This window comes from Belonocnema kinseyi, chromosome 8, assembly GCF_010883055.1.
Source record: "Belonocnema kinseyi isolate 2016_QV_RU_SX_M_011 chromosome 8, B_treatae_v1, whole genome shotgun sequence".
Taxonomy (NCBI): Eukaryota; Metazoa; Arthropoda; class Insecta; order Hymenoptera; family Cynipidae; genus Belonocnema; species Belonocnema kinseyi.
Genome location: NC_046664.1, coordinates 93,795,885 through 93,809,599, shown reverse-complemented (window position 1 = coordinate 93,809,599; position 13,715 = coordinate 93,795,885). Strand labels below are relative to the sequence as shown.

Here is a 13,715-nt window from a genome sequence, read left to right as displayed (position 1 = left end):
TTGCCTGAAATCAAAGTTACACAACTTGTATATATCCTTGTGGATATTTTAATAATTATTTACTTAAGTTACAAGAATTGTTTTTTAATGTAATTTTGAATCATGCGCCAAGTGCGGCCAATGAGCGGTCAACCCTAACGCAAGCGCAGTAGCTCAGGTTGCCAACATTGGCATCATTGGTCCACAGTACAAACCGGAAAAATAAATTAAATCCGCCGGCAGGAAAAAGTTGGGATATGAAAGCCTCAATATGGTATTTTCACTTCAACCATCAGCTAACTTCACTTTGTTAAAATCTGAGGGGGAAAATGGATCAAAACTTTATTTCTGTAATATATTTGTAATTAATCATCATTATTATTATTTTATTATTTCATTAAATAGTAATTAAAAAATAAAAAATATTTTTCAACTACACTTATATAGAAAAAATTACCTTTTACGAAGATGTTAGCACAATAGGGCAAAAATGAACTGAATCCCATAAATTTGGTCCCTTATTTCCCCCTCAGCAATCTACGAAGTGAAGTTAACTGTTTATTGAAGTGAAAATACCTAATAGGCTCTTATCTAATCAGTTTGAATGTTCCCGCCCCTATATTTGAAACATTGCAATGTTTCACGAAACTCCCAATGTTTCATGAAACTTTTCATCAGGCTAAAGTTTCATGCAAATTTACATCCCTACTCATCGCAAAAAACAAATTTACGTTTTTATTATACAATTGTATTTACCTTATCTTTCATGTATGACACTAGCCACTGCAAGATTAGATATCTAAGATACTTTTACATTTCCGCAGAAAATCTAGTGGAAATTTGTTTGAACGACCAGGCATCAATTTCAATGCAGACGGTCACGACTTAGTTTGTACATCACGGCTTTGGTGGTTTGAATCTCATATAGTAGGTTTTGACTAACCTAACATTTGGATATTGCATCACGCCAAGTACTATTTTTATTCCAAGACTATTTAGTCGCTAGTAAATGAGAGGAAATGAAAAGTCAGGTAATTATTATCATAACTTACCTGCTTATTAAAATCTGTTTCACTCAAATAACGACCGACAAAATGATCTTGACAGGTGACTTACAGTTTGTGGACGACACTTCACGTTGCACTGCATGATAAAAAACAGTGTCTAAATGATGCTTTTCCCCTAGATTCTCCGAATGAACCTTCGTGATTAAAATTTGTTGCAACTCTATTGAACACCGATTTCAGTGTACATTGGAGGATCGGCGATTTTCTGTGAAATCCCTTGAAAAGTCTTAAAATTCATGCGATTTTTTGCAACTCTTCGAACTCCCTTGAAAGCCTATAAAATCTTTTGAAATCCTTTACAATTAGTTCAAATAAAACTTTTTATAATTTTTTTTAATCACTCCTATAAAATCCCTTGAAATCCTCTAAAAACCTTTTGTATTTTGAAAAACAAATAAAATCCTTTTAATTACTTTGTATTACCTATAAACAACGGAAATTACTTTGGTCGACCTTGAAATATTTTGAAATTTATATATATATATATATATATATATATATATTCAAAATCCTTCACTTCCTTTTATAATTTCTTATATAAATTCTTTTAAATCTTGAAAATAACTTGAAGTCTTCTGAGTTATTTTCTATTCTTTTGAACTAGCAAGAAATGAAAATCCTTTTAAAATTTCTGAATATATTTTTAGATTTCATTAAAAATCAAAGCCTTCGAAATCTATCAAATTTTCTGGTACTCCTTTAAAATCCGTGAAAAATGCCGTGAAATTTCTTTAAATCTCTGGAATATATTTTTTTAATCTTTGAAATGAATATCTATAATTCTAAAAAAATGATTCACAGAAAAAACTAAGAATAAAATTTGTTGTAGGACATTTTTTAGAGCCATAAAGTTTTGTTTAGCCAACTTCGCGTCTTTCAAAAAAACATATGTTTGTCATGAAAAAACACAATAAAGTATAACCGATATTTGTGTAAAGTTTATTCTAAGAAGTTAATTTTTGTTGCAGAGAATCTTTAGTCGGAAATCGATGTAAATGTTATCTTCTGTTTTTTCTGTGTAATAGTCATACATTTCAAATAAGCTCTAAAAAATTGTTAACATTCTTTAGAAGAGTAATTAAGGACAATGGAACGTTAATGTCTGAAGTACTTTAATCCTCATATGAAATAATATAAAAATCCTTTTAACAGAAGATGGATGTTTAAAGTTCAAGTTCTCGACCTTCAAGCAATATAATAGATAATGTAAAAATGTAGCAGGTTGAGTGGAAAAAATCGGGCAAAAAGAACATAGGATGCCGACACGCTTTCAACAACAAGCATTGAAAAGTATTCTTTTTCTGTAAACAATTATACATATTAATATAAATCAAAACCCAATAACTTATTTTGAGTTGAATATTCCCATTGAATTGAGACGTAGTAAAATCTAGCCAAAAAGTTTTTTAATCAAGACTTTACTAAAAGCTCTTAAATTAAGGGGAAACTTTAGTGAACCTCTATATTCATTACATAAGGACATTTGGAAATTTTTACCCCTTCCGCTCCTAAATTACAAAAAATAAGTCAGATTTCTGTAACGCCCACTGATCTTACGTAAGATTTTTTTTAATGAATATATCAACAATACATTAAATATATTCACTTAAAGGGTTATTCTATAATGGATTTTAAAATATTTATAAGTATATTTATTGATTTTATAAAAGATTTTAAGAAGTTTCGAGTAATTTTATGGGGTTTGAAAAGATTTTAAGGGATTTTAAAGATATCAGGTGATTGTAAAGAGTTCAAAAGATTTCACTGAATCTCAAAGACTTAATGAATTTCCACAGTTTCGAAATGATTTCAAGTGAACGTCTGTCTGGCCCGTTTTGAATTTTTATTTTGTTTAGATAATACAATTTTATCCATTCTTTTTTAACTAGGGCTCTAAAGTCCTGCTCTCAGTTAAATTCTAAATCAAAAATTAAGAAATCTGCACTATTTATTTTTGTAACTCAAATATGTAATGCAGACGTGCTATTATATATTTCGAAAGTTTCGCAAAACTTAAACTGAATATTTATATTTTTCACATAATAAAGCCGCCAGATATGAACCATGCTACTGGTCACGTGATACTCTTTCCCTTACTTTATACGTCAAAATATGATTCGGGAAAAATGTACAACAGCAAGTCACTTTAGAGAGTAGATAACTTGAATTCAAAAGAATTTATGCAAAATACATTTTAAAGATCTTAATTACAATATTCGGCATAACAATTAGCATAACTCGAGAAAGTGTTGTCAAGATACTATGAGTAACGAATATATAAGATAAAAAACTTATTTTTGGTATGAAAAAAAATGTGACTATCTTATGTGAACAATTTTTATCGCAAGAAAATTGTTTCTTGGTAGATTTCTCCATGGTCACTAAAGTTTGTTTTTTAAAGAACAATGTGTTTACAGCCGAAGAATTTTCATTTTTTACTTTTTCATTTCTGAGGAGTAGTTCAGAAACATTAAGTAACATTAGAAATTTTCTATTTTAATTCGTATCACTGAATAGACCTGAAAACTAAAGCTAATAATACTAACAACTGTCATTCTTGGTGGTTAGGTTTGGCTACATATGCCATAAATATCAGTTTGATCATTTTTTTAATAGTTTAAATAATTTTCTTTATTAAATCCTATTGAAACAATTTGATTTTAAACATCATCAGTGATACTTGATAATTGTGCAAGTGGAAGTATTTTTGCAAATATTTTTGCTCTAATTTTTCTCCAGAAGGAGATGACCTGCACTGAAAAAAATAGTTAGTTGGGCCAACTATTTATTTTGTAAGATATGTTACTGCTATTTTGTTAGTTGGGGTAACCATTTACTTAGTTGCTGGTACTAAATGATTAATCAGTGCAACTAATGGAATTGCTGTAAAATCCATTTTTTCATTTTTTCAGTGTCATCTCCAGTGAAAAGCGTGAAAAACAAACGTTAGAAATATATCTTACAGCAGGTAAATAATTAATTTTATTTATTGCTTTTTTTAATAATTAAATGAATAGTTGAGATTTCCCGTTGCTTTAATTACTGTTTTCAATTATCTTCTATAAATTATATTAAAAAATTTGGAAATTTGAATGACCTACTTTTGCATACTTTCCCCTATAAACTTTCACCGGCTGCAAGTTCCAAACAAAAATGACAATTTGATAGGAGCTCAATAGTGCTCCACTTCCGTCTGAACTAAAAAAAAAGTTCAAAAAATTAGGAATAAAAAAAGACCTTGAAAACATCAGACGATATAGAATAACAAGTCCAGTTTTATTCAGTAAATAAGTTATTAGCAAATACTCAAGGATCGACTCAAGGTTCTTTAGTGAGACTATAGTTATAAAAACTTTTCGTCATATAATACTGAAAGTTGAATTTGAGTTTCATTGATAGAGTAAGCAGACATAACGACACTTACTTCCGCAAACGTCATTATCGCTAGACTCGATGAAGTATTGCTTCCTGACGAGGGTTGATTTCACCGACGCTGCTATGGCTATGCTGGTAATGGAAAATCCTTCCGAAATAGTTGGATCAATGCATGGTTTCACTGGTTTCAGTGAAGCCTCGCTCAGAAGTCGTGCAGATTCCGCGAGTTCGAGAAAACTTTTAGGATTGATGCCTTTAACCTCGGAAGCGATTACTAGATCCAGCAAGGGGTCGGAATTTTCCTTGATACCTGAACTCTTATCTGCTTGAATGATCATACCAAAGAGGTTCCCTGCAATCAGTCGCGCAGGAAAACATCTTCAATAAATAGTAATTTCATTTATTTGACAAAATATCATGAAATTGCAAAAAACTTGAATCAAAACCAAATACAAAAGGGGAAAGGGGGAAGGAGTTTTATTATTTCTTATTTACACCAATATGACCTAATTACGTAAAGTCAAAATAGTTATATATTTTTCAAAGTTTTAGATCAATATACCCAAGTCAAAATATTAGTCATATTTTAGACCTCTAAATTTAGGTCTTACCCGAGTCGAAATTTAGATCTTACTTTCAGGTTGCAGCTTCTTATTAGAACCTGCTTTGACGCTATTTAAACTTATAGCCCCTGCTTTAAACTTTTAACTCTTAGAGAATAAAACATTAGAGCGTACTTTGAGGATGTAATACCTCTCTGAAGCTAATTTGAATCTTTAGAGTCTACCTTTTTATAACTCAAGACCCTACTTTGACGCTGTTTAACCTCCCCTTCAATAATTACCCTACATTGAATCTTTTGAGCCTACAATGTTCGAACTTTATGAAAATAAAGTAAAAAGTATTTTTTACTTAGGTTACTTGAACTCATTGGTCATCTTAATAACTGAATGCACACTTAATTAACAGAAATATTTAATTCAAGATTTAACCTAAGTGTCATTAATTATTCATATATTTAAATCAATACTTTTTTGCAATGCGTAATCACAGGAAAATATTTTCTCTTGATTGAAAATTCTGAAAATTCGTATGAGAATGATATTCATCATAGAAAATTACTAAATGTTGTAGATTAATAAGTAATTATAAAAATTTTTATCAATAATTAGTGAAAGTTTGTGTATTAAACAGCCATGAAGGTGATTGAGAATCACATGACATGTTTATTGCAATATTTTATTTACTTTATATATTATTTTATTGCAGTATTTTATTTCATTTTTTTTACTAAACAATAATAATTGAGAGTTTCTAAAACATTTTTTTAGAGGAATATTACTACTTACGTGTCTATCACTTGATTTGGGAGTTAACAGCATTTCTTTTCGTTAGAAAATGTTAACTGTTTTAATTTTTTTATCATATTTACTGGAGAATTAGAACAGCCAAGTGTATGAAAAATAATCGACTACTCATCTTGAATTTTGAGACGACGAGACAATTGGGTATAAAACCAGTACTGTTATTGTTAATACAAACTTATTTCCTGATGAATATTAGATTGAATCTTGAACTCGATATTTGTATTTTTCAGTATAATAGGATTAATTATGATGCTGAACGACCTTTTTTTAAAATCTTTGCTTAATAAAGAGATAAAAAGATGTTTTTATTGAAATCAGCAAGTTTGACATTGTATTCATTTAAGTAATAAATAACACAGAATCAAATTCAAATATGTAGCCTCGAGTCCTTTTAAATCGTTTAACGTAAAGTACCTCTAAAAAACAAAACCAATGTATATTGAACTCTTCATCAATCGTTTCAAATATTCAACGACACAAAAAGTTGAAAAAAGTAATTATTTAATTAATTGTTTTGGATTTAAAAAGATTTTGGACCTTGAATTATTGGACAAGTGCTAATGATATTTTACGAAGACATCCTACGTGTTCCGTTAGCTGAAGCGATCTCGGGTTCGTTTCTTAGTACTTGCGGATTTTTCAGTGCACTATGCTTTAGCATCATAATAAAAAAATTTTATTAATAATATATTTAAAAAATAACTGCGAATATCCTTGATATTTATATCGCAGATATTATTTTATTTTTTCTGATAAATAACAAAACCTATTTTTATTCATCCATATTGATGAGAAATTATAGAGAACCGGCTTTAATGCCACAAGTCCTACTTTAGTAGTTTGAGCTTTGAAAGACGGTCTAACTTATCTTAAATACAGACCCTACTTTGACGCTAAACATGGAAAAACGGCCAATTGCGGAAACTTTTAGCGTCAAAGTAGGGTCTAAATTACATTGAAATCGCTGCTTATTTAGAACCTACTTTGCAGCTTTCAGCCGCTACTAAGGTAGAAGTTACGGCTTGAAAGTAGGGCCTACATTTCGACTCGGGTAATAGGTTTTAGGAGAGAGTTTAATTTCTTTGAATTGAATCCCTCTTTTATTCCTCTTAAGAGGCATATAAGTCCATTTTCCCGCTTATAGGGCTAAAAATCACTTAATTCAAACCCTCTTTTAGGCCTCCAAATTTTTCACGGAAAAATATTTAAAAAATCGTACTGCGAAGCAGACATCAGATCTGCTGGTTTCTTTTTATATAAAAGGTTATAACAGTTACCACATGAGAAATGCATTCTTCTGATATTTTATGATGACAAACCTTATTTTATACCCTAACTTTACTTTTCTACATATAATGCAGGTCTCTCATTATGACCATATGGATTTCATTAAATTTCTCAAAGAACTTTTCAAGATTCGCGAAGATTTTTAAATATTTTCGGCGAGACATGTTCCCTTTCAAAATTGTGTGTTAGTGGCTGGTTATAAAAAAGTGTGATTGGTCATATCTCGAACCCATTTTTTATGTCGCCGTTTAAGAAATACGTGCCTGTGAGTAGTCTCAGAAGATTAATGGTCATATTTCGAACCCTTTTTCCAGATCGCCCTTTAAAAATACGTATCAATGACTGGCCACAGAAAAATGATTTGTCATATCTCAAAATACCTCGCCCTGTAAAAAAAAGTTTCGTAGTGGCATTTTCAGGTCACTCTTAAAAAAATATATGTTAGTGGATAGTCATAGAAGAGAGCGATTGATCATGTGTCGAACCTCTTTACCAGGTCGCCCTTTAAAAAATATGTGACTGGATACAGAAGAGTGATTTGTCATATCTAGAACCACTTTTCCAGGTCACCCTTTAAAAAATACATATTAGTGACTGATCACAGAAGTGTGATTGGTCATATTTCAAATACCTTTTCCATGTAGCACTTTAAAAAATATGTACCAGTAACTGGCCACAGAAGAGTGATTGGTCTTATCTCAAACTACTTTTCCAGGCCACCCTTTAAAAAATACAGATTATAGACTGGTCACTCGACCTAAATATAAAATGGTAAATAAAGTTCAATATCATATTATTATTGTTTTACCATATTTATCATGTAGATATTTCAATAATAATTTTAGATTAGGAAACTGCGTTAATGTGACTTTCAGTGGCTGTTTTCAGTTTTTTATCTATTACTAAGGATTATACATGTTTTGCATGATCAATTTCGTATCTATCAAAACTTCGAAATCAGTAAATTTATTTCAAAATAAAATTATTTCATTATTTAAAACATTATGGCAAATTTTTCATATGTATAGGTTACAAAATCGCGGAAAAATCAAAAATCTTTCAATTTCTTAATCACGAAACTTTTTTCCGATAAAGAAAAATAATATATTTCTTTGATTCAAGGTTGTTGCAAAGATTTTAGAACAATTTAAAAAAAGTAGAGTTCGGAAGATTTCCAAACTTATCAAAAGAAAATCTATCAGATTTTAAGGTCTTTTTTATTAGCGCGCGTATCTTTTAAATTTTACGAAGAACTCTGATTATTTTAAAAGATATTTAGGAATTTCAGTGAAGATACTAACAATATTTTTAAATTTTGGAAGATTTTCAAAAATTTATAAAGGATTTGTAAACTGTTATAAACTTCTAAAAGTCCTAACCATCTTTTAAACTTACTCAAATTTTTTCTAATATTTTATTATATCTAGGTCAAATAAAAACATTTGCTTTTATATTTTTACATTATTTTTTTGCGCATCTAGAACCTTCAAAAATCGCTTTGAATTTTCTCAAGAATCTTAGGAAAGTTATATTTATTAGACTTTGAAAACAAACTTTTTCTCAGATCTCAGAATCCAATTTTATTTCCAATTTGAGTATTCAAAAACTATGAACAAAGAAAAAATGATTCTACGTTTGTGTTTTGTAATAAAAATAATTTTTCACCTTAAATCGAAACACTACACGCGCTCATAGGGCACGGTTGATGAATCTAGTTATTTTTAAAAAGGCTTAGGATATTCCTACGGCCGGCCGTATAAAATTTTGCAAAATGTTTGGGGGAGCTGGAAAGGGGTTGGAGTTGATGAACAAAAATTTTCGCCAATTATGCGTTTCCATTTGGTCTGACCTGTCGTACGAATAGATAGTTCGTTAAAAAAACAGTCTAGTACACCAGGGAGCAAGAATTATTCTAAAGTATGAAATAAGAATATTATGTTATTATTTTTATGTATTGTACTGTATTAAATACAAATATATAATATTAAAATAAATTAGTTTTCATTTTTAATAATAGAATTTTTGAAATAAAATTGTTCAGCATATTTTTGACACTGTTTCATTCATATGTCTGTACATCTTAGAGTATGGATATAATCCTGTTGAATACTATTTTTGATTTTATTTTCAAAATATAATTAGTCAATTTGAAACATTAATTAATTTTATTATAATATTTTACTATTGATAAGAATAAATAAATATAATGATATAATATTCTTGTTTTAAATTTTAATGTAATTTTTTCCCCTGGAGTATTTGCTTTTCAGTGAATTTTAGTTGAATATAATTCAGTTCAACGAGCTTGTGATTTTAATAACTTTCATAGCTCCGTACGTCTGTATGAATTGTCAAAGACAAAAAAGGTGAATATAGATAACATAACACTTTATAGCATAGATCCCTTTCAGATTAGCATTGGCCTGAATTTGTATTCTCTCATTTACATAACGACAGAAAATATACAACACAATAGGGTGCAATGGAACGGGAAGGCGGTGGGCTACTGGAAAGAGGGTAGAAGACTGTGTCCACTCATATATAGCCTTTTTCTAGTATCGCCCCATCAAAAAATAATACCCCCCAGAATTCCCCTTTTTTACCCTTCGAACTGAGAGGTTCTTACTGGAAATGGGGTAGAAGTGCCTTTTTTCGACTACACTTTTTCTAATATCGATCGCTTAACAAACACGCTACTACACGGCTCTATTAAGGAACAATACAAACTGCCCGTGTGGAAAAATGTCCAGGCAGTCTGGATTCAGGTCTGGCCCAGGTCTGGATTTATCTAGACTGTCTAATCTGGAAGAACTGATCTGGCTCAGGTCTGACGCCAGTCTGGCTCAGGTTTAACTTTATGTAGACCGTCTAGCCTGGAAGGTCTGTTCAAGCCCAGGTTTGGCACTGGTCAGCTAGCCAAGAACGAAAAAAATCATAAGTTCCATGAGCAAATTTTTTTGACATACTTCATAAATATTACAGGGTGTCTAAAATGATGGAAAATTATAAATTCAAAGTAAGAAAACAAGCTTTTTTCCTATCACCTTGACAGTCAGGCCTGGTCCAGGTTTGGCGCTGATCAGCAAGCCAATAGAAAAAAAATCTTAAGTGTCATCACCAAATTTTCGTTTGACGTACTTTGAAAACGTTACAGGGAGTCTAAAATGATGGAAAATAAGAAATCACTATGAAAATACGATTTTCCTTCTTATCATCTTGAGAGTCTGGTCTGGTTCAGGCCTGACACTGGTCAGCGAGCCAAGAAAAAATCTAAGTTCGATACAGTACATTTTTTCTTACATTTCAAAAAGTTACAAGGCCTATAATGAAATTTTTGAAACTAAAAAAGATTACAGTGAAATTTTCGTATCCAAATCATTAAAACAATCAAGTTTGTCCAAGTAATTGTAACTCATTGCTTGGCCTTCGGCGTGCAGATATCTTGCCAGTTGCCAGTTGTGTCAAAAACTGTCAACATTTTTTATTATTTTCCGAATAATATATTAATCCAGGCAAGAGTTAGCTATACAAGCGAAGGCATAAAGTGTACCAAATCTGTAATAAGTTATTAAATAAATAGTAAGTGCAAACCTACTTTTTATATATTATAAAAGAAAAAGTATTAGAAACTATAATGGAATTTATTGATTTTATTGATGACAGTATATTCTTAACGCAAAATTGGAATTTTTACTGATTATATCAAACATGTCTATTATATATATTTTCTAGGAAATCATGTTTTGCTTTTTGAGCGTATCTTCAAAACGTATCCTCTAAACATGGACGATATGATTCTCACCGATAAAACATTAATCGATCAGTCATTAACTAGTGGCTAACGAGCTAACAACTCGCGGCTGACCAGTTCCTGTCTAGCGGCTGACCAGCCCATGTCTAGCAACTGACAAGACAGTCTGTCCTCGGGCTAGCTAGGAAAAACGTTACACTTTTGGCCAGGTCCAAGCAGGACCATCTGGTCAGCGCCAGGGCTGCAAACCTGGCGGTCTGGTCAGGGCCAGGCCAACGCCAGAACATTTTTCCAATCGGGATACCGAAAGTATAACTGAAGTTTTGTCAAAGCATGGCTAAAGTATATCTGTAACGTATAGCTCAAGTATGTAAAGTATGTTTAAAGTATGGAAAAGGTATGACTATGGTATATCGTTGGTGCTTAGGCTAATGAACCCGTAAATTGTATTGCTGTGAGAAAAACACTTCTTATCATAACACCATGAAAAAAAACTCATCTCTATAAAATGTGATGAACAAAAATATATGTCAGTAAGCACTGTAAAAAAATACATATTGGTAAACGCTGTGAAAAACCACGTCTTGTATAAATACTGTGAAAAAAACCGCATCATTAAATGGCCGTAATAACAAACATATTTTAGTAAACACTGCGAAAAGAAATCCTTTTTAAGAAACGCCATGAGGGAAAAGTTTACACGTGAGAATGCCATGTAAAAATATATTTTTTTGTGAAAACGCCGTGAAAAAAAAAACTTATTCATGAAAATACCCTAACTTATTAAGAAGGCATCGTCAAAAAATACGTATGAAAACGCTCGGGAAGCAAATCTTTTTACATCGTTTCTTCAAGTAAATAATTACTTTAGCCTTGATGAAAATTCTTACTCTGGGAGTTTTGGGGTCGCTGATAACAAATATGAAGTCAGATTTTCCAAAATTTCAATTCAAGATGGGGGATGCAAAATGACGATTTAAAAATTTGGAAAAAAGAAATAAATGAGTTTGAAAATCTCTACTTGGGGGTTTTTGGGGTCGTTGATTACGAATCTAAAGTCAGAAGTTCGAAATTTTCAATTCAAAATGGCGGATTCAAGATGACGATTTCAACATTTTGAATGTAGAGATATATGAGATTGAAAGTCTTTACTCGGGGTTTTTTGGGATCGCTGATTAAGAATTTGAAGTCAGAATTTGGAAATATTCAAATTTAAGATAGCAGATTCAAGATGACGGTTTCAAAATTTTGAAAAAAAATATATATGAGCTACAAAATCTATACTCAGGGGTTTTTGGGATCGCTGATTACGATCGCTGATCTACGATTAGATTCTCGTAATTTTTCAAAATAGATCTCATTCGATAAATGCTCACATTATTAAAATCAAAGTAATTAAAATGTCATCTAAGATTTCGAAGATTTACGTAATAATGTATACTAAATTTGATCGACTAATTTTAATTTTAATTTAGTAACTTGATATTCGTAATTAGCGACCTCAAAAACCCGTAAGTAATCGAATTTGGCCCATTTTATGAACATTTTCTATTTTTTAGCACCTTTTTCCGATTTTTTATGACTGTGTAGCAGCGTAAAACACGATTTTAACTTGATATTTATTTATAGTTTTTTGTATAGTCGACCAATAATACTTTTTTTATGTGCAAAATTATATTTGTAGTTTTTTTTGTGGAATAAAACAGTTTAATTAAAAGTTTTAACAAATACGATTTTTTTCAGGGCTTTTACAAAAATAAGTTTTTTTTCACGATTTTTCCATGAGGAAGGTTTCTTTTCACGGCGCTTATAGGAATAAGGTTTTTTTTTAGCATTTACCTAAATATACTTTTTTTCGTAGCATTTTACTGAGATGTGTTCTTCTTCGCGGTGTTTTAAAACAATGTTTTTTTTTCACAGCGACCAAATAAACAATTTATTTTTAACGGCGTCTTTGAAAAAGGTTTTTCTTCATAGCTTTATTTTGCAGGTTTTTTTTTCATAAGCACTGGCGATATATATCTCTATGTTTGATGATTGTAGATAGTAAGAGATACTTCTGAAATTAGTTCAATGCAAATAAGTAAAATGTTAATTGTGACATCAACTATTATTTGACCTTATATTATAAACAATACAGTACTGCGAGGTTCGGCTACAAAAATGGCAGAGTGTGAATCAAATAGATTTTTTGACGCTGAAAACGAAACCGATAGCAGAAATTGTCTATTGCGTCAAATTTGGGAGTAAATTTAAGCTAAATCGTCAAAAGATGGCCATTTTTTGACTATTTAACCTAAAGTTACTGCAAAACCTGCCGTGCTAGATTATTTCTGCTACTGCATTCGTTTTCGCTTTCTGTCATTTTTAAAACTGACCCTTGCAGGATTGTGTGGTGATTCACCCAGTGAAGACAAGATGAAATGATAATCAATGGTCAAATAACGGTTAAACTTGCATATCTTGGCGGAAAAATAATTAGCAAAGCGGCAATCGAAAATTAATTTTAAAGCTGATTAATACACTGAGAGACCTTTTGTTAGAATTAATGAAATAAATGAATTAGACTTTAGTATAATATCGTTCCAAAATAGGGAAAACCGAGGTTTTATTATATTTATTCTTATTTTAGTACCGAAGTTTAATATTACCATATGAGTATTTAAAACACTAAGACGACAAAGTAGTATTCTAAATACCAAATATTATGAATTTTCATCTTAAGAATTAACACTATGAAAATATGATATTCTTTTTACTGAGTTTTCGAAAAATAATTTGAATAAAAAGAATAGTGGATATCATAATCTTGAAAAAGTATTTTAGAAATTGATATTGCCCGTGTGGAAAAATTTTCTGGGGCTGGCCTGGCCCAGACTAGACCGCCAG

At 30.7% G+C, this 13,715-nt stretch overlaps 1 protein-coding gene across 1 annotated transcript in view; it reads right to left on the bottom strand.

Annotated features, from left to right (window-relative positions):
* LOC117178246 overlaps positions 1-13,715 on the bottom strand; it is a 115,252-nt gene that overhangs the window by 3,826 nt on the left and 97,711 nt on the right. The window contains exon 14 of the mRNA XM_033369584.1: positions 4,471-4,773. Within this exon, the coding sequence (XP_033225475.1) occupies positions 4,471-4,773 (303 nt within the window). The remainder of the gene's footprint in view (positions 1-4,470; positions 4,774-13,715) is intronic.